The sequence below is a fragment of the Nelumbo nucifera genome, chromosome 4, assembly GCF_055504915.1.
Source record: "Nelumbo nucifera cultivar China Antique chromosome 4, China Antique-T2T, whole genome shotgun sequence".
Taxonomy (NCBI): domain Eukaryota; kingdom Viridiplantae; phylum Streptophyta; class Magnoliopsida; order Proteales; family Nelumbonaceae; genus Nelumbo; species Nelumbo nucifera.
The window spans coordinates 36558313-36580466 of NC_142652.1; the positions used below are offsets into that span (position 1 = coordinate 36558313).

At 39.7% G+C, this 22154-nt stretch overlaps 1 protein-coding gene across 1 annotated transcript; it reads left to right on the forward strand.

Moving 5' to 3' along the window:
- Positions 1–3700: 3700 nt before the first annotated feature.
- On the forward strand, positions 3701–21945 carry LOC104607421 (uncharacterized). The gene is made up of 6 exons (XM_010273062.3): positions 3701–4269; positions 4828–4962; positions 5223–5310; positions 5671–5765; positions 21158–21325; positions 21438–21945. Exons 1-6 carry the CDS (start codon positions 3897–3899, stop codon positions 21596–21598), a joined length of 1020 nt encoding a protein of 339 aa, XP_010271364.1. The 5' UTR covers positions 3701–3896; the 3' UTR covers positions 21599–21945.
- The last annotated feature ends 209 nt before the right edge of the window (positions 21946–22154 follow it).

Here is a 22154-nt window from a genome sequence, read left to right on the forward strand (position 1 = left end):
TTAAAATTCTATCTTTTGTGTTCTCAGTTGCCACCGGGGCCGTGTATGGTTTGTGAAAAAGTAGGATGCACTCAAATCAGTCCCCTTTAAAACTTCAAAAAGCAAATACACCACAAGTTATTTGAAGAGAAAATTGAATTTAATATTTCATTTTGATATTGATGTCTTCATGCAGCAAGAAAAAAAAAAAGAAAACTTGATTTAGATAAAGACCAATTAGACAATGACAAAGATAAGAAAACTTAACAATCCAAAAAATTCATTAAAGCACTCCACTATGTCTATTCCCTTATTTGTTTAATCTTCTCCACTAATACTGTCAGATTCATCATCTTCATCATTTCCTTCACCCAGCTCAGTGTCATCCTCATCATTGGTGTCATCTTCATTACTAGTACTCCACTCGATGTCTTCTTCATAGCTATCACCGGACCCAACATCATCATCATGATCGCTACCAAGCTCAATATCATTAATGCTCACATCCCCTCCCACATTAAATGGTAAAGGTGCATCAACTATTAGCCCGTCTACATTTTCCCTGGACCAACTATCAACATCATCATCAGCACCTATAGAGTCTTCAATAGATTGATTGTCACAAGGTTGACTCTGCAAGTAATTCTCAACATCATCCATTGGTACTTCCTCATGCATATAAAACAAGTATCTAGGTTTTGTCCTAATAACAATATGCCAATTTGTATCGATGGGATCTTGAACATAGAACACTTGTTCAACTTGAGATGCAAACAGAAAGGGTTCTTCTGACAAATGTTGATCAGTATTGGAAAAGTCGTGTTAAGTTCACAAGAGTGAACCCCAATTCATCTGTCTTGATTCCTCTACCTTAGGATAAAACATCTACCCAATTGCATTTGAACATTACAACCTTCCATCCTCCATTGTAGTCTAATTCAATGATATCAGTTAAGACACCATAATAAACTACATCCCCAGAAATAGGTTTTATATCGTTTGCACTTGAAAAGCTTGATGTCTTGGCAACTAAAACAACCCTACTGTTTTGTGTTATTCTTTTCTTCTCTCGATCCTCTATGTGGAACTTAAAACCATTTATAATATAACCCTTGAATCTCCTCACAACCCTATTTGGACCTCTTGCAAGCGATCTTATTTCCTTTGACACTTGCTCACCATGTCGATGCAACTGATCAACCTATTTAGATACAAGATAGATTAATTCAAACATTTGATCTATGTACAAAGTAACATGGTAAAACATAAAACATTTACATAGTCCCTAAACCATGCATGAAATGTGTTATTATGAATGCATTCTACTTCTCTTGGTCGTACATGACGGAACTGCTACTTAATTACTTTCATGTGTTCCCTACATATAAATAACTATGAATAATTAGACTAAGGCTATATTTTCTTGTAACTTGACAAAATGAACAAGATGTGACATCTTACTCATAGAAGGGCTGAAGTGATTCATAATTAAATAACACACCGGTGATCCTGTATTAATGAAGCATTATCTAGTTCATCTACCTCAGCCTTCCCTAGAGCACGACCTCTTTGTAAAAAGATAGATGGTTGTCCTTGAACAACAAGATTGCTTTGGTCGTCATTGTGAAAGGCCAATTTAATCTTGGTTCTACACCATTTAAATACCTTGAGCAGAATGTCAAACACTCTTTTGCCAAATATCCTTCTGCAATTGAACCCTCAGGCCGACTTCTATTATGCACGTAAGATTTCAACGAGAGTAAGTACCTACAATTGCAAAATGTGATTAGTTAGGAAATGAGTCATCCCTTGATGGATATTATATAATTATTAAAATAATAACACACACCTTTCAAAGGGATACATCCAATGATACTGTACAGGACCAGCAATCCTCACCTCGTTAATTAAGTGTATGGGAAAATACATCATTACATCAAAAAATGCTGGTGGAAAAATCTTCTCCAAATGGTTAAGTGTAAGTATAATCTGAGATTCTAGTCGATTGAACTCTTTTATATGCCCAACTTTTGAACACAACCCTCTAAAGAAATGGCATAGTTCAATCAAAACTGAGCTTACATTTTTAGGCATTATTCTCCTAATGGCCAAGGGAAGAAGTTGCTGCATCAAGATATGACAATAATGGCTTTTAAGCCCTGAAATATTGTGCTCTTTCACTGACACGTCGTGAAATGCTAGATGAATATCCATCAAGGACTTTGACATCCCGTAACACCGTGCAAAAGACTTCTTTCTCACTTGGTGTCACTGTAAAGCATGCTAGAGACAAATACAACTTTCCCCTTGGAGAAGGTATTGGGTGAAGTGATTGTCTTATACCCATATCCTGTAAATCAAGCCTTTGCATTATCCTTTGTTTTGTCCTTTATATTCAACAATGTAGCAACAATACTATTACACACATTCTTCTTATGTGAAAACCTTATTTAGTCCTAGGTTACAATAGAGAAGAAGGAGAAGAAGAAGAAGAAGAAGAAGAAGAAGGGTTTGGCCAGTAGAGGAAAATCAGTCCTCTCTAGTCGACCCACTTGTACACGTAACTTAAACTTAAATAAAACAGACCTTTCACTCTCAAATAGATAAATTCAAATGACCAAAATACCCCTATTTTATATACTCTAACAGGCTCCATGCGATGATTTTCATGGTAATGGACCAATGAATTAGGGGGCAAAATAACCACAATTGAATGTGAGAATTTGAGAGGCGTACCTGTGAACACTGGTGGGAGGGTGGCGGTTGAGGTAGAAAGTTGGAAGTGTCTGCGAGGAACAAGGTTGATTGGTCCATACCACAATGGTCCACCGGGAATATAGTGGCAGCCATCTGAATCTGTGAATTAGCGGCAAGTTGATTCAGCTGGCTCTACGGGAGGGGGTGCTCCAAGGACTGGTCTTCTGTAGGCAACGATGGGAGATGTGGCAATGTAACTACTGTTTGTGACAAGACCCTTTCCGGTGGGGTGGGATGCAATGGCCTGAGAAATAATCAAACATTTGTTTTTTTGCGGACTGCCAACAACATGTTGGATGGCATGTCCATATGGTAAGTTTTCGGTCTACCACGACGCCTTTTCCCTGCCATGAGATTCATGATACCTAGACCACCGATCGAGTTTAAATGGCTTGGCTCAACTGCATGCATGCATGCAGGCAGAGGGGCCCTGCCTTGCAAATCCTTATACTAGTTATTTAAATTTTACATATATTTTGCCCGTTTTTTTATTTTTTGGCCCCCCTATCCATATTATTACACTTTGGCCCCTCTGAATAAAAAATCTTAGCTCCACTCTTGCATCCAGAGACCCAATCTGCTCTTCACTCACTAGCACTTCACACTCACTCATCTTCTTCACGAAAAATGTTCCTAATACTAGGTATACCTGTGAGGCGCCGATTTGTGAGGAGCAGATCCCGTCATGCATGGTATAGTAGCGTTGTGTTGCCAACCAAAATGCAACGGCAAGGCAAAAGGGCACCTATTATGATTTAGTTGTCTCAAACTCGGTCTCATTTTCTTGGTAGACCGGGGCCAGGTATCGATCAATGGCGGCTATCCTAGTTTGACTGGGAAACTTTGGTGGCACGTGGCAAAATTCCTTAGCCCAAGCCCAAGCCCAAGCCCAAGCCCATGCCAAAATTCCTTAACGGCTGGTCCAGAACTTGCCACCCAAACCTTACGAGCATCATTCATTACGTTATTTCGACATTTCAGCTAAATAGGTCCCCCCGGAAGCCCGGAAGTCCAAAAATCGGAACCGACATAAACTGTGTTCTTAGCGGGTAGCTCTTTCCTTGAGTCTCTGAATCAGAGCTGATTGAGGGATTGATCTGCAGATTCTGCATTTGTGACTCGACGCATTCTGTTTGTTTCTCTGTTGACATTGCGATACAATGAGAAGGGCTCAGAGTCTGACCTCTTATGTAGTCGGACGAGCCCTGGTTCCAGCCCATGAGGCCTGGGGCGCCACCTCCTCTTCCTCTGCCACTGCAGGCGTTCAACACAGGCTTCTCCAGGCGTCTCTGTACAACAGTAGTAGCAACTCATCTGGTCCCTCGAGGTTGTTCTCGCAAAGCATAGCCGCCTGCCTCGGGCGATCCACTCGAGCCATATCTCTCGGCCTTGCCGGAGCTGTCTCATTCTCTGTCGCTGCTTCTGCAGTCGTACCGGAGGTGTACGCCAAAGAACAACTCTCATCTGGGTTCCGTCCCAAGGACGTTGTCCTTTACCAATATGAAGCTTGCCCTTTCTGCAACAAGGTCAAAGGTACTTCCTTTTCTTCCACCACCAACTGCCATTCATGTTATTTCGTTGAAGTCATGAATTGTTATGCATGCACCGTGACAATGGAATAATAGGGCAAAACTATTTTTACCTTCTTTTTCAGGATCTTTTTATTAAGTAAATTTGGTTGTATAACTTCAAGCATTATATTGTCTCAGTAGGAATTAATGGCGCTTTACTACATATATGTTATCAATAAGTAAATGTTTTATTTTCCAATACGACCAGGAATCATGGGTTGACACTTGAGTAGTAAATAGATGGTGAATTTATATCCATGGTAATATGATCTCTAACCGTTTGATTGAAGTGCACATAGAGGAGTTAGGGGCTACATGTATAGAGAATTGGAATGAATTTAGTAATTTAACCTTCACTGGATTTTAGCTATGAAGTGCGGAGGGTGCTGACATAAATGCCTTAATGTAATATATGTAGGTTGGCAATTTCTTTTTTAGCAGCTTTAAAAAAATTTTCTTTTTGTTAATTGGATTATCAGTTCTTTGGTAATGTTTCCTTTTCTTTTTTACTTTCTTCCAGCATTTTTGGACTATCACGACATACCATACAAAGTTGTGGAGGTGAACCCCCTCAATAAGAAAGAGATCAAATGGTCGGATTATAAGAAGGTGCCCATATTGACAGTTGATAGCGAGCAGCTGGTTGATTCATCAGGTTTTGCTTTGTATTTCCCTTCTCTTTTACTTCTTTCTTACCCAAACTTTGATTCTTTGATTTTTGGTAGGAATTTAGATGATAATACAGTTTATATTTCCAAGGTTTTATTTAATCAGTTTTGGCTTTCCAAGGTATCAGGCAGAAAGCTCAGTAAAAGCACATTCAATTTTTATCAATAACACATTCAGATCTAGAGATTTGTTTTTCTTTTGCCATAATGCCATTGCCTCTAAAACTTGATGTTGATGTTTGTGCAGATATAATTGACAAATTGGCCCATAAGATTGACCCCCAGAAGTCTGTTAGTTCTCTTCCTGATGACGATGAAGAGAAAAAATGGCGCAGGTGTGGTTCTTCTGTTTCTTCAGGTTGAAAATTGCTTAGAGTTTTATAGAAATAGAACTTACTCTTTTTCTCAGAGTCTATCCCTACAATTTTTAGTCATTTAATGTTCACATTTGGAAACTGAGAGTGGTTATGACTTAAACCTTCTAAATGCTTTTAGTTGATAAATATAAACTCATTTCATGTTTTTTGGGTGCACTTCATATTTTTTGGTAACATCACCAATCAATGGCTCTGATTGGGTTTACTCTTTCCACTGTGTGTTTAAGTGTTTTTTGAAGCTTATCATTTAAGGTCTAAACAATAAACCTAACACCTTATGACACTGGGAAGCTGATAATTCATGTTTCCACAATGCAGGTGGGTTGATAATCACTTGGTGCATATCTTGTCACCAAATATATACAGGACTACTTCTGAGGCCCTTGAGTCCTTTGACTATATCACAAGCAATGGTAAGAAAAATATCATGGTCTTATGGTCCTTGTTTCTCAGATGATATTGCAAAAGGGCTTTGTGTTTTCCTTTTCTTCTTATTTCTGCTGTCTCCGTGATATATCTCACAAATTAAAAGATGTATCAGTAAACATTCGAAATTGTAGAAAATAATGTTCAGGTTGTTCCACTCTTTGGAGATGCTTATTTTGTTTTTGACACTACGGCAAGGAGTTTGAATTATTACTGAATAGAAGCATGATTCAGTGAGTGAACCCATTAAATGGAATATCTTTGTTGGAAAAAAATTACATAATTAAATGAAATTATTAGTTTGCAATACAATAAGCTTTTGATCAGTTATGTGCTAATTTGGTTCATAGCAAGGGAGAGATTGAGGAAGATACCATCCATAGAATTAGAGTATGCTGGGAAAAATGGAGGGCTGAAGGAAAAATCTATTGAAAAGTTGTAACGCCAGCTATGCTGTATGGAGCAAAGTGTTGGGCAGTCAAGAGACAACATGTCCAAAAGATGTGTGCAGCAAAAATGTGTATGCTGAGATAGATGAGTGGAAAAAATAGAAGGGATAAGATCAGAAATAAAGTCATATTCCAAGGAACCTAGGAGTAGCTCCAATAGGTGATAAAATGATAGAAAGTAGACTTGGATGATTTGGTTACATGCACAGAACACCATCAATATCACTTGTAAGAAGAAGTGGTTTGTTGCTAGCTGAAGGGGCTAGAAGGGCTAGGGGTAGACTAAAAAGGACATGGATAGTAGTAAGAAATGATTTAAGCGCCAATTATTTAACGATGGATATGGCATTAAATAGAATGAAATGGCAAAATAGGATTCATATACCAGCCCCCAGATAGTTGGTATAAGGCTTGGATGATGATGATGATGATGATGTTCTAATTTTTTTTTTTTTATTGGAAACGCTTCATTAATACAACTTAAGCATAACTTTCTAGAATTAAGTACAACTGTCAACCCCTAAACAGGTGTTGAGCCCCCGGTAATCTTTCTTACAAAACTACCCATAACATTCCATCTCTCATAGTCCCTTGTTTAGCCAACGTGTCAACTAAACCATTAGCTGATCTCCTTGTCCATTTGAAGCATGCACCAATCTCCCTTGTGTTGAGGATTTCCCTTATGGGCTGTCTATAAATCTAGTCTCCCAACTTACCAGATTGCAGCCACTCAATCAACAATTTAGAGACTTCCTTTATCTCAATTTGGTGTAGCCCCAACTGTTTGGCATACTTTATACCTTGAAGCAAGGCCATCACCTTTGCTCTCAAGTCTCAATGAGTCCCCCACTCCTATTGGCCCTGAAAACATAGCCATGATTCTGCCATTTTCATGTCTGAATACTCCTCCTATACCTGAAGGGCCCAAGTTAACTCTAGAACTCCTGTCAAAGTTCAGTTTCACTCTTTGTTGTGTTGGTGGGGACTATAATTCCTGCATAGTCGGTTTTATGGAAGTTGTAGATGCCACCACTCCCCAATTCCTATAAATATCTTCAGCTGAGAAGTCTTCAAACAAATCTAAAGTTTTCAACCATTGAATAGTCATAATGGTTATTCTTTCTACAATTTCCTCCTTGGATTTCTCCATTCCTTTAAAGATCCTATTGTTCCTTTCTTCCCAAACTGATCATAAGATAGCTGCTCTTGTGGCTCTCCACATTAATCTTCCACGTCTCTTCAGTTTCCTAAAAAAGCTTGGGTTAAAAAGGCTTGCCACGTCCGGGGGAGGTGTCCACCTGCAACCAAAGATAGAAGAGAACCATGCCCAAATAAAGCACACAAATGGATAAGAAATTAATAGGTATGTGGTTGTCTCACTAGAGCCCAAACAAAGGCTACAAACATGGGGTGATAGGCATAAATTTGACCTTTTTCTTTGCAACATATCTAGACTATTGATTTTTTTGGAGATCCACTTCCCAACAAAAAGCCTGAATTTTTGGGGGTACAAGCCGACACCAACCTCCTTTGAAGGAAAGCTCCTTGTAGGGTTTGTTGACTGAATTAGGACATCAAAGGAGGAAGAAGTGAACACGTTAGATGGAGAAGGTTTCCAAATTCTACTGTCCAAAAAAGATTGATCCAGATAGGTTGACCCTAAAAGGTTAACTAATTCATCCACCATTGCCAATTTCCAACTGCCTTAGACCTCTCCTCAAACTTAGGTCCCAAGAATTATCAATAAAAATTGAAGAGATCACTTTTCTTTTATTTTTTATAGTGAATAAATACTACGGAACCTTTCACTAAGGGAAACCTCTCCAACCCAAATATCTTCCCAAAACAACACTTTGTTTCCTACATAGGCATCAAATTTGAAGGAAGGATGGAAGGTAATATACCATGAATAGCTTTCCAAGGAGAGCATCAGGAAACCCTAGGGTCAACTCTTGCATCCCAATCATTGTCTGTCAATCCTTGAATACTAATAATCACTCTATGACGAAGTTTGTCCTATTACAATGACAATTTCCATAACCATTTCCCCAATAATGCTGTGTTTCTTAGCCTAATATTTCCTATTCCTAGGCCTCCATCTCTACTTCTAGAAACCACTTCCCACTTCACTAGATGGTCTTTTTTGGTGTCTCTTGGTTCCCAAAGGAAGTCCCTCATAATCTTCTCTAGCTTGTTTGCCACTTTCTCCGGTATTCTAAAGGTAGATAGGAAGTACATTGGTAAGTTAGCCAAAGTTGACTTTATTAGGGTTATCCTACCTCCCAAAGAAATGTAGTTTCTCTTCCAATTCGCAAGTCTCTTTGTAAATCTCTCAATCACTAGGTACTAGAAACTATTTGTATTTGGATTTCCTCCCGATGGCGGTCCTAAATATTGCAATGGCCAATCCCCTACTCCACACCCCAAGAGTCCAGCTAGCAAAGTCACCTTTTCACTCCCTAAATTTACTCCTGCCACACAATTCTTTCCCCATTTAATTTTAAGGTTGGAGATCCTTTCAAATTTATGGACTATCATCCTTTTTAGGTTCATAAGTTCTGCTTTCCCCTCACAAAACAAGATAATATCATCTACAAACTGTAGATGTGCAACCACCACTTCATCCCTTCCAACTCTCCAGCCTCTAAACATATTGTTAGCATTTGCCCTTATGATTAATTCATTCAGCACATCAATTACCAGAGTAAAAGGGAAGGGGGAGAGAGGGTATCCTTGACTAAGGCCCCTTTTGGTAGGAAAAAAACCTCTTGCTACTCCAATTACCAGAATTGAGAAGTGACATGAAGAAATGCAACCCTTCACCCATTTACACCATCTTGCTCTGAAACCCCTCCACTTAAGAATACCCAACAAAAACTCCCAGTCTACGATGTCATGAGCCTTTTCTAAGTCCAATTTACAAACCAGTGCCTTTTGCTTCTTCCTTCTTCTAAACTCTACACATTCATTGGCAATGACAATTTGATCCATTATTTGTCTCCCAAACACAAAAGCCCCTTGATTTGGAGAAATCATCGAGGGAAGTACATATTTTATTCTTAGGGCTAAAACCTTGGAAAATGATTTTGCACATGCTTCCTATTAGACTTATGGGCCTAAAGTCCTTCGGTTGGATTGCATCCACTTTCTTCGGTATCAAAGCGATGGAAGTTGCATTTGCACCCAAGTTAAATTTGCTCCTCTCATAGAATTCATCAATTTGGTTGCCGCCTTTTCTTGAAAACCTTTTCTTTTTTTTTTTCTTATTTAATTGGAGAATAATTGGTGGGTTCCTGTAACTCCTTTGTCTTGCCGGTGAAGGGTATTTTGTCTGAAGTTTTGATGGAGCGTAGAATCTCTTACAGTAGATTAGGTGGAGGGAAGCGAAGATGGGAAGCCTCCAACTGGTACCGCAGACTAGAGATGGAAGGAGGGGCTAGGTGCAATCTTTCTTACAATGAAGTGGTGGTTGCAGGGATTTGGCCTGCTCGTGGGGGATCGGAGGTGAAGTGGGTTAATGGTAAAAGGGTGGTTGCTACGGATCCTCAGGGGGTGAATGCGAGAAGAGAGTTTTTGAGGAACTGCTTGGTGGGCAGGTTTCGTTAGGGGGAGGAGATTAGGGAGGTAGAGAGGTGGGAAAACAGATTCTAGTGGGAGGTAGGGGGTGTGAGAGTGAAGAAAATGGTGGACGGACTTTTTTCTCTTTATATATCCGTCGAGAGCTGGTGCGGAATGGGTTCTAAGGCAAGGTCCTTGGCAGTTGGGGAGGAACCTCTTTTTGCTGGACTGGTGGGGGGCGAATGCGGGATGTCATTACTCTGACCCTTTCGAAGTTGGAGAGGACCTGGAGTCATGTTGGATTAGGGTTTTCGGCCTTCCACCCTTGCTCTGGTGCCCAAGTGTCATAAGGGCTATAGGGAATGCTTGCGGGGGTTTCATAGAGATGGATGATTCCTTGTTGGAGATTGCGACCTGTGAGTGGGTAAGAACGAAGATCCGCAAGGGGAACCAAATCCCGAACAAGGTTGAAGTGGTGGTGGGGGAAGTGGCCTTCACTGTTCAGATCTGGTAAGAAGTTTTGTCGTTTGTTCGAAGATGGAGAGGTGGAGAAGAGCTGTCCTGCGATGTCCAGAAGGAAGACAAGGAGTGTTCAAACTACTCCAAAACCTTGGTCCTGGAAGATTGTGGCGAAAGTGAGCTCCCCTGTTTTTCTGAAGTAGTGCGATACAAGAAGACTGTGACCCGAGGTGCTTCTCCAACGACCGATGATAGAGAAGATGACGCAGGTTTGGGGGATCCTTTGAGCCGTCCGATCTTGGCGACTTTGAATTGTCCAGATGGGCTCACCTAGGGTCCAGCTGTGAAGGAGATTCAAAATTTAAATCTGGGGGGCAGCGGGTAGGTTTTGGGAGATGAAGCCATTAAAGACTTAATTAGAGAGTGTCTTGCTGAGCTCCAACTAGCACCTTGGGAAAATCTTGCGCTAGTGAGTCATCAAAAGGTCTTCCAGCCTCCCCTAATTGAGTCTCACGGGGCCCATGATACTTCGGATGAAGATTCTGGGCCTGGAGCACTTTACCCACCAGCCCAGTCAGCTCATCAACCTTTCAACCTGGAAACTGGGCCTGGGCTCAATGATTTTAATGAGCCAGTTCCCCTCTGCTAGATGGGCGAATATGTCTCGAAAAGTTAGTTTTCCGGTTGGACGTTGTCATCAGGGTGTGGGTACTAGGGAGGCTCGGGATTTTCAGGATTGAAGGGGGATTGCTTCACGTAGGGAGAAGAAGGGTGGAGGGGGAATTTTGGATCCCGGCCCAGGGGTTGTGAAGTCTTTGTCGTCCCAATTGACTGCTTTGGAAGACGAGGTTCAGTTAAAGTCCACCCAGCTTGTGGTGCTGTGAGAGGAAGAGGAGCTGTTGGAGGTGGATCCTTTAGTGATGGTGGTCGCAGGCTCTCAAGTGTTAGGTGGTGGAGGTGGTCTTGAGGGTGCTGAGTCATAGGTGGAAGGTAGCTCTTTCAGTGTAACTGATAGGGGTGCTGTCTCGGTTGGGCAGCCTCAGAAGATCAGCAATTTGTTATTGGATCAGCCGAATCTGGTAGGGGAGTAGCTTGAAAGTGCTTCTGATTCTTCATGGGTTTCTTCTAAGTTGATGGGATTGGGAAAATTTCTGGGGATCTCGCTAGAAGGTTTGGAAGAGGAAACAATCAAGTACTTGGAGGGGGTAGAGAAAAGAATGCGTTTGGCCAGGGGGAAAGCTGCAATAAAGAAGGGGGGGGGGGGTAATGAATCTAAAAGAAGTAGAGAATTGCAACGTTTGATGTGGAACCTCAAAGATAAAGCAGGCAGTAGTGAGGGGAGTTTGAGGGGGGGGGGGGGGGAGAAAGGCTTAAGTGCCAAGTGTTCTGTTGTTTTTAGTTTGTTTATGGAGCTTAAGATATTATCTTGGAATGTTAGGGGTTTGGGGTCGGGGAGGAGGCTTGTAGTATGTGATTCTCTGAAAAATTCAGGTTCAAAAGTGGTTTTGATTCAAGAAACTAAATTGGAAACTATGGAGGCTGCAGTGGTTAGAAGTATCTAGTGGAAGGGGGAGGTTAGGTGGAGGTCAAAGCCGGCAGTTGGTAGTGCAGGGGGGTTACTGAGTATGTGGGACCTGACAGTTTGCAACTTGATTTCTTATCAGATTGGAAAACTTTCAATTTCCCTTGTCTTGAAACTTGTAGATGGTAATGTGTGTCAAATTACTAATGTGTATGGCCCTAATGACTGAAGCCGGAGGGAGGAGTTTTGGGAAGAATTGGCGGTAGCTAGGGGAAGTCTTGCTGTTCCTTGGGTCATTGGTGGGGACTTTAATGTCACTCTTTCTAGGGACGAGAGAAGCTCGGGTGGGAGAAGATCGAGGGATATGGTGCAATTTGCTGATTTTATCAACAGATTTGAACTTCAAGATTTACCCCTTCATGGCAACAGGTTTACTTGGACCAATAATCAAGACCTTCCTACTCCAGTGAGACTTGATAGGTTTTTGGTTACTTCTAACTAGGAAGATATTTTCCCAGAGTTCAAGCAGATTGCCCTTCCAAGACCAGTGTAAGACCATATTCCTATTCAGCTGGCTTGTGGTGTTAGAGTGAGAGCAAAAGTTCCTTTCAAATTAGAGAATGCTTGGTTTGAGGACGATTTTCTTGTTCCTTTGTTGAAGTCTGTTTGGGAGGATCTGCAGGTGGAGGGTACCAGTTCATTCATCTTAGCAAAGAAATTGGAGGCCATTAAAGCAAGACTAAAGATTTAGAAATTGGAGAAAAGTTTGAGTCTAGATACTGAGAAGAAGGCTCTCCTGATTACCATAAAGGAGATTGACATAGCTGAAGAATTAGGCCCTATTGCTTAGGAGCTCAGATTAAAAAGATTCCACGCTAAGTTGAAGTTTGACAAATTGGCAGTGGCAGAAGAAATTAAATGGAGGCAAAGAGTCAAAATGGCTTGGCTGAAAGAGGGGGATAGGAATACACATTATTTCCACAAAATGGCAAATGCCAAAGCTAGAGCTTCTATAATTACCAGGCTAGAGGGAGAGGGTAGGGTGGGTATTACTGAGACTGATATGAAGCTTGTGGTAACTAGCTTTTACAAGAAGTTGTATAAGGAATCTTGGTCCTTCATACCTTTTCCTAGATCCCTTTCTTTTAATCAGTTCAGTGATGAGCAGTCTTTATTCATTGAGAGACCTTTTTCTGAGGAGGAAATTAAAGAAGCTATCAAGTTGTTGGCTGATGAGAAGTCTCCAAGGCCTGATGGTCTTACAAACCTTTTCTACATTAAATGCTGGGATGTGGTGAGACAGGATATCCTGAATGTTTTCCAGGACTTTTTTGAGAGGGGCTCATTGCAGAGAAGTCTGAACACTACCTTTATTACCCTCATTCCAAAGATTGAGGGTGCAGTGAATATTAAGGATTTCAGGCCGATTAGTCTATTGCATAGCTTCTACAAAATCCTAGCTAAAGTTCTTGCTGAAAGATTGAAAGCAGTTCTTGGTAGTGTTATCTCAAATAACCAAAGTGCTTTTTTTCTAGGTAGGCAGATGCTAGATTCAGTTCTTATTGCAAATGAGCTCATTCATTCCAGGAAAAAAGAAGGTTCTCCGGGTTTGATTTGTAAACTTGATATTGAGAAGGCCTATGATCGTGTTAACTGGAGATGTGTAGACCTTGTGCTTCTTCAGATGAATTTTGGGAAGAAATGGAGGAATTGGATTAAAGTCTGTATCTCTTCCCTAAAGTTCTCAATCTTGGTAAATGGACAGTCTATAGGTTTATTTGATAATCTCCTCTCCTATTTATATGTGTTATGGAGATCCTCACTCTCTTCTGTAAGAAGGCTGATGTGTCAGGGGAATGGGAAGGTTTTGCAATGGTGCCGGGGGGAGAGAGAGTGAATATTCTTCAATTTGCAGATGATACATTATGTTTTGTGGAGGTGTCCCCCTCTCAGGTGGAGTTAATCCTTGAGATTCTCTCTTGGTTTGAAGTGATTACAAGTCTGAAAGTTAATTGGAATAAGAGACAAATTATCCCAATTGGACAAGTATCCAATTTAGCTGAGTGTGCTGGTATTCTGGTTTGTCAAATTGCTTCCCTTCCAGTCAAATATTTGGGTCTCCTGCTTGGGTGAATGGTGGTTCCTCTGCTATCTGGGACCCAATTATTGAGAGATTGGAAAGGAAGCTGGCTTCTTGGAAGGCTAAATATCTATCTTTTGGGGAGAGGGTGACTCTAATTAAGAGTACCCTCTCCAATCTTCCTACCTACTTTCTATCTTTGTTTTCCATTCCTAGGAAGGTTGCAAATCAGATTGAAAAGATTCAAAGGAATTTTCTTTGGAGAGGATGGGAGGAGGAGACAAAAGTGCACTTGGTGAGTTGGGATCAAGTCTGTCTCCCCAAATCTAAAGGGGGGTTAGGTATAAGGAAGCTGAAACAATTTAACTCTGCCCTTCTATGCAAATGGATTTGGAGATTTGCTGTAGAATCTGATGCTTGGTGGAGGTCTCTTATTGCCAGCAAATATGGTGTGAGTTGGGGAAATTGGAGAACTAGGGATCCTCCTCCTAACTGGGGTACCTCTCTGTGGAAAGGGATAATGAAGCATTTTACAGATCTGGCCAGGGGGATCTCAATCAGGGCTGCTGGTAATGGTAATAGAATCAAATTCTGGAAGGACTCTTGGTGTACTGATGCTCCTCTTGCTGAGTCCTTCCCACTCCTCTTCCAATGTGCTTCAGACGAAGAGGCTTCAGTTGCTGAGTGCTATAGTACTTCTGGTGGTTCAGTTCTTTGGACTCCCTCTTTCCGAAGAAATCTCTTTGATTGGGAGGTGGATGAGGCAGTGAATCTCCTGACCTGCCTCCAGTTTCTAAGAGTTGGATTATAGCTTGGAGGATAAGTGGCTTTGGAAGTGGAATTCTGATGGGATGTTTTCAGTTAAATCTTTGGCTGCTATGCTTTGTAGGAGGGGTGTTCCTGATTTCCCAGTTCAGCAAGTGTGGAATCCCATTAGTCCGACTAAAGCCAGTTTCCTGGTTTGGACTATGGCTCTTAACAAATGCCTTTCCAAGGAGAACCTTGTGAGCAGGGGAATTTAGATTTCGGACCTATCTTGCAGCTTTTGTGGGTGCAGTGCTGAATTTACTGATCATTTGTGTATTCACTGCCCATTCTCTGCTCAGCTGTGGAATCACTTCCTCAGCTCCTTGAATGTTTGTTGGGTGATGCCGAGGCCGGTAAAAGAGCTGTTATGCGGCTGGCATATTGTGGGCTTGAGCAAGAAAAAGAAGACTTTATGGAAGATGATTCCAAGTGCTGTAATTTGGTGTATCTGGACCGAGAGGAATAGAAGGGTGTTCAGTAATAAGTTTCTAAGTCTAGAGGACTTAACTCAGAAGTTAGTGGGCAAGCTGATTTCTTGGTTGTCTGTGGTGGCAGATTTTAGAAACTGTAATGTGTCAGATGTACTTTTTTCTTTGTCTTGATGGCATATGTAATTGCTGAATAGATCAGTCTGCCTGTTCAGGGGCTGATCTCAGCCTCTGGTGTGTATTTCTTTCTCAATAAATATTACTTTACCTTTTCAAAAAAAAGAAAAAGTCACCCCTAATTATCTCCTAACAATCTTGATAGAAAGCCATCGTAAAACCATCAGGTCTTGGGGCTTAAGATTTTGATCTCTTCATCGAGAAGATTGCACTTTTCACTTCTTGAACCTCAAAATCTTCTCTATTTCCATCCCTCCATTCCAAGCCCTCTAAATCTTCTCTTGAACTCCTTGGGCCCTCATAGAGTGTTTTGAAATGATTCACAAAGGCTTGACCTATGTCCTCATCTCTTGTTAATACTTACCCATTCTATTCCAATTTCAGCATTGAGTTTTCTCTACTTCCCATTTTCCAACACTAGTAGACATGTACGTGCATTTGCATGTGGCAGTATCTCTAAGACAAAACTATTTATAATTCATGGGCAGTTTCTGAACGGTTATAACTTATAAGTGGGTAGTTTCTGAACAGTTATGAGTGGGCAGTTTCTGAAGTGAGAGTAAAGGATATATATGCCCTCTTTATGCCCATTGTGTGCTTAGATAAAAGCGGTAGAAAACATCCAATGAAAATTCCAGAAAAAAGAGGAATTCACTCTTTTATAGGTAGTATACATATGGAAAAAAAATGGTATTTCCATCCCCTTCCCTAAGCCATTTGACATCTAGATTTTTGTCTCCAAGTAACCTCCTCTTTTCTTAGAAAGCCTTCCAGATCCTTTTTCAACCTCCATCTCTCTTTCCTTTCTTTTGAACTCAAACTTATATTAGCTTCCTCACCGCGTAGCTCCTCTATTCTATTGAGAATTTCCCATTTCCTTCCTTCAATCTTTCAAAAAATCTCTTTATTCCAAACCTTAATTCTTGTTTTCATCAATTTTAATTTCTTATAGAATCTATAACCCTTCTATCTAAATTCCACTTGATCTTCCTCCCACCACTCTTTCACCTTTGGCAAGAAATCAGGGTGCAGTAGCCACATATTCTCAAATTTGAAAGGACAAGGGCCACCCCCACCCTCTCTTGGGCCAGACTTATTGGGCAATGGTTTGAAACATGTCTTGGCAGTGCTGTAACTACTCATCCCCACCATGCCACTTCCCAATTAGTTGTGAATTGGAATCTATCTAAATTACAACAAGTGGGAACCTCTTGAAAATTTGACCAAGTATAATTTGCCCCTTGAATAGGTAAGTCCTGCAACTCAAAGGTCTCTATGAAAAGATTAAACTTCCTCATACTCATCGTAATCCGGTGATGTTCTAATTTGGTTAAAATGTTTTGAAAGGCATTTGAGGTGTATGCTTGGAGGTGTACTCAAAACACTCTGAGGCATAAGCTGGAGCTATGGATGCCTTTGAAGTAGGTAGGAATGGCAACAAGGCAAGGCAGGGCCATGTTTTGCCTACTTTGTACTCGGCCCCGAATTCAAATTCCCTACCCTGTCCCCGCCTCAAACCCCAACGAGGCTAAAAATCCTAACCCCATCCCCATCCCTGCAGGGAATGGAGATCCCCGACTTTGCCCCGCCCGCCCCGATCATTCTTACTTGTATACTTATTAATTTATTAATTTTTTATTTTTTGAAACATGCCTAGAACTATTTTATATTATGTAATATAATAAAGTATGATATATTATATATATGCTTTATAATATAGTTGGGCGGGGTGGACAAATACCGTCCCCGCCTGTCCCTGACCCTAGAGTTTTGGGTTTTCCCTAAATCCCGATCAGTGGTCAAAAAGCATGCCCCGATCAGGGCGAGGCGGAGCCCCACAGGGACAAGTGAAATTGGCATCTCTAGAAGTAGGGGTGTTCATTCAGTCAGTTTGGTTCGGAAATAGAACCTAACCTTCATTTCGGTTAGGTCATTTTCATGAACCAAACCGAACCAAATAAGACTTGAAACCAGAGTGAACCGGATTTAAATCAGTTCTGTTTGCTTTTAATTCGGTTAGTTAAAATATAAATGTATTTTATATTTATGTTATGGGCCCGCGCGTAGGATCTCGTCACGGGTCGGTCCACGGGGAGAACCTCTTGCTTCCCCTTGCGCCTTCCCTTGCGTGCAGACTCTATTGTGGAAAACCGAATGGGTGATTTGTCCAAGAGACCACCCGAACTCTCCTCACTCTTCTCTTAACTGGAAACTCAATGCTTTATTCCAATTCACAGCTCCTTAAATAGGAGATTACAAGAGGGGGTTCCTTATTGTATTCGGCTAGGCTAGGATAATCCCTCTCTAAATCCAACTCAAACTCCTACTTCTAATGGTAAACAAACTCCTACTTCTAGTGGTAAACAAAACTCTTACTAAGAACATAAGATAAGATAAGGATAGATGGGATAAGGGATAAGGTAAGCTGGTGGCGAGTTGGCAAGAAAAGCTGTCATGGCAAGATAAGTGTGGGCCCCCTGATGAGCTGTCGTGTGGGCCCCTCCTCATTGCTGCTGTCGGCAGCGGCGGTAAGTCTTTCCCACGAATGCATCCATAACAATTTATGCCAATGATTATTATTAAAATATATCAACATTTATAATTAAAATACATATTATATATTATTAATATAAATACTAATGTTAATATATATTAATGTTGATATTAATATGGATTTTTATAATTAAATATAAATATATGTATTTATCTGGTTAATTCGGTTTTCAGTTCAGTTTGGTTGAATTTTTTTCTCAAACCGAACCGAAAACTGAAATTTCCAAAATCTTAAAACTGGACTGAACTGAAAACTGAAATAACCAAACCAACTTGGTTTATTCGGTTTGGTTTTTGGTTTGATAACCAAATTTGAACACCCCTACTCCGAAGCATATGCCTTTGATACCTCCTCCTCTTGAGTAGGTTTATACCTCCTTTTTTGATGAGTAGAGGTTTTTGCCTCCTTGCACTCAAGAGGCTTACACCTCTTGCGTTTTGAACAGTGTCTCATGCCTCTAGGTAGTGCCTCAAATCATGCTTCTGTGTGTTAAAACATTGTCTGGTTAAATGACTGTTATGTTGGAATAGGACATTTTTTATTTGAGTTAAATAATCTGTGTTAAACTGAAATTTTTTTAGACTTGTGGAATCTGCATGAAGCATCTGCATCTGAGACTCGAGTTGTGCACATCTGAGTCTCGGTACTTCAGGGTTACCTCTTAGGACATGGTAGTTGTGATCTCTGTTATTGCTGTCAATATTTTAAGCCTGCTTGTGAATCTTTGGCTATTTCTTTTTAGCTATTATAAGTTCATTCGTTCATTTTTTGTTCGTGTTTATCTCTAATTATTTAAAATAATATAGTATATGCTTTCATATTTTTTATACATGTTGTTGTGTCAAGTATTTGTAATAGAACAATGTTGACTGGTGGTATGTGAAACAGAAATGGGGCACACAAATGAAAATGGAGAAGAGTTTCTTTAACTTTTCTTACAATAAGTGGTGCCCCAGAACTGAGTTGCCACAAACAAGGGGTGAAACTAGTCAAAGGATGCACTCATTACTTGAAAAAATAATAGCTGTAACTCCCTATCCTAGCCTATCTAGTCTAACTTTTTATGTTTGCAAAACAAAGATAACAAACAACATGCTTAGTATCATTTTTTATTGTATATTTGCAACTCATATTAATTTGTTTATTGGATAGCATCATTGTCTTGAATTTAGAACATATCTTTTTTTTTTTAATTTTTCTGGTTGCACATTGAATTTAGAACATATCTTTTTTTATTTAATTTTTCTGGTTGGCTAGTCAGTGCAATTAGTGCCTAGGCACTGACTAGTCATTGCACTGAGTAGAGAGGCCAAAACGACTAGTAGCCACTTCACTTCATTGATAGCACTGATTTAGAGTAGTAGTTAGTAATATATTGGAGTCTTCCCTACTGGTCCAGTTAACAGCTGGAGCTATTATGGGACCAATATAGTCTGAAGGAAATTGGCTCTTTAGGGTTGATATCTTCCATTATGGTGTGGAGACCTCTCACGTTTTTTTTTTTTTCTTGATAAATCCAGAATGGGGCTACACTTTGTCTGCATTATGGTTTGCTTTATATGCTTGAAATCTGTTCAAGATTACCAATTACTCCAGACTTCCTGCATTGTCAACATTATAAATCTATTGACTATGTGAATCTTCTTCATCTTTTGCATTCCATAGGATACATAGCTAAACTGAGGGATTGGATTTGTTACCTGGAGATACAGGATGGGTCTTATCAGCCTTCATAATAATTGTTTTAGCTATTTTGCTTTGCCATACCCCTCCATCCGGGACTCTGTTTTCTGTTGAGTTGCAGTTCCTCAACTCTTTCCTGCTACTACAACATATGTTACTTCAGTCTTCTCTATGTCCTTTAAAAGCCTTTAACTTGTTGCAACCATTGGTACGCTAAAACCACCTTAAACAACATTATAATTCTATTCAATGCAAGCCTAGGTTCACAAGAAGGCACTCATTAGAAAGAATGGTATGGTATGCAAAGAAAATGCCAGGCACTCCTCAAGAAGCTATAGGCAAGTACAAACTTCCTAACCCAACAGATCCAACGAATGCAATCAATCCTTAGTACTGTCACCTGTTCATCTTATGTCAGCCTACATTTATTTGATCTACATTTGCTTTTACCTGCCCAATATTCCTTCTGCCAGGCTGTTTTTGTCACATTGCTGCAATATGGCATGACAAAGCACTGTAAGGCTTATTTTTGTTTTATGCACTTATCAGAAAATGTGCAAATCCTTAAAGAGGGGGTGGGGGAGAGAAGATTTTGGAAAAATTTCTTTGATTTTATAATTTGAAGAGGCCTTGATTGCCACATGGTCTGGGACTCCAGGAGAGGCCAACTGGGCAGGGTTGTCTGATTTCTTTTCTTTTCATTTTTTTTTTTTTTTTCTGTTTGTGGAGATAGTTTTTTGATGGTTAAGTCAGACTGGTTGGCCACTCAGCAATGGTAGTTAGTATATGTGAATCCTATCGTAAATCATAAGATTATTTCTACTTTTCACAAACTTGTCAATAATTAAATATACATATGCTAAAAGATTAAATATATATAGAAAAGTGTTATTTTAAGTCATACTTACCATATATGTATGTACCTAAAACAATAGAGCTTACCACTTATACAATAGAAGTCTAAGATGATGTAATATAGTTTGGCTTGAAACTCAAATTATCCGCATACAATGGCTCTTTATCCAACACATGATAGAAAATAAACTCAATATATCTTAAATAACATAAATATATCAGTTTCTAGTAAGGTCTTTAAAGCAAGTCATCCTTGACAAAACAAAATGAAAAAGCAGAGAACTAATTTTTAATTTAATTGATTTGAACCACAATGAATTGCATGAATTGTATAAATTGTAAGATTTATGAATCAAACTGTAGGATTTAAACAAAAAATCATAAGATTTTTGCAGAAAAGGATTCAGACATAAGATTTGAATCGGAACTCTTGAGATTCATGATTCAAAACATGAATCTTTCATAAATCGTATGATTTTAACAACATTGGTATAAGGTGCAAATGAAATGGCATGGGGTCTCTTTCCTATTAGTCCAAAATAACCTGCACTCTGAAGTGCTCCATTTTGGGGTTCTACCATCCCAGTCAGACAATTGTGACAATACCATTTGTCATATGTTGTGAGGTTGTTGTGTATTTATTGATGTACTTGATGAAAGATCCTTAGCATACATTAAGAAGAAGAATGTTTTTGTTGTGTATCGTGCATATCATACACCAAGCTAATTAGACTATTTGCTAATACTTGAGTTTGACGATTAAAAAAAAAAAAGACTAATTGCTTTAATGTTGCCCATCACATGCAGGAAATTTCAGCTTCACAGAAAGATTGTCAGTTAAATATGCAGGAGCTGCAGCTATGTACTTTGTTTCTAAGAATCTGAAGAAGAAATATAACATAACTGATGAACGTGCAGCATTATATGAAGCTGCTGAAACATGGGTGGATGCTTTAGATGGCCGGGATTTTCTTGGTATGTGTACTTAATCTCACCATTTAGTTTTTCTGTTGGGATGCAGATAAATACAAAAATCTTCTTGCTCTAGATCCAGCCTAGTTAACCTGGGTGTTCCTCATGCCTACAGGGGGTTCCAAACCTAATTTAGCAGATCTTGCCGTCTTTGGTGTCCTAAGACCCATCAGACACTTGAGGTCAGGTAGAGATATGATGGAGAATACACGCATTGGTGATTGGTATACAAAAATGGAAGAAACTGTTGGAGAGTCTTCAAGGATAAATGCCTGATTAGAGAATCTTCCCATTGAATCCATGGTTGTGTCATTTGTTCCAACTTTGAGTAGCATTAATGGTGTTCTCTTAAGATCCCCAGAACAGGGGAATAAAGAAATTTTGTTCTCTCTCTTCCTCTCTCTCTCTCTCTCCCCCCCCCCCCCCCCCCCCCCAATAAAACAAATGTTTCGATTGATTGATTGGGGTAATTTTTTTCCTAGATATGTTTTAAGTTGTGCTATAACAATTTATTACTCGACAATATGTTCTAACTTGTTTGAATTTCTTACGTTATGTTTTGGGACATAAGTGGTTGGTGGAATAAATATTTATTCAACGAGTATTTTTAAGTATTTTAATTATTTATTAGTGTTTGGGAGTTTTTTTGACCAACCCCTTAGTTAACTTAAAATAAGTATTTATTTGTGTTAAAGTGTTTGGTGTATTTATTTTTGTGAAAATGATAATTATAGCCCTAACTATATGTGTTTGGTGATAAATAAAAAAAACGAAAAAGAAAGAAAAAAAGGAGAGAATATGGGGTAAGATTGAACTTGAAAGGGAGAGAAAC

Excerpts from the sequence above, each read along its gene's own strand:
- LOC104607421 (XM_010273062.3), top strand. The coding sequence starts at position 3,897 with ATGAGAAGGGCTCAGAGTCTGACCTCTTATGTAGTCGGACGAGCCCTG. Across the intron at positions 4,963-5,222 it reads GCAGCTGGTTGATTCATCAG|ATATAATTGACAAATTGGCC; the intron begins GTTTTGCTTTGT and ends ATGTTTGTGCAG. Across the intron at positions 5,766-21,157 it reads TGACTATATCACAAGCAATG|GAAATTTCAGCTTCACAGAA; the intron begins GTAAGAAAAATA and ends CATCACATGCAG.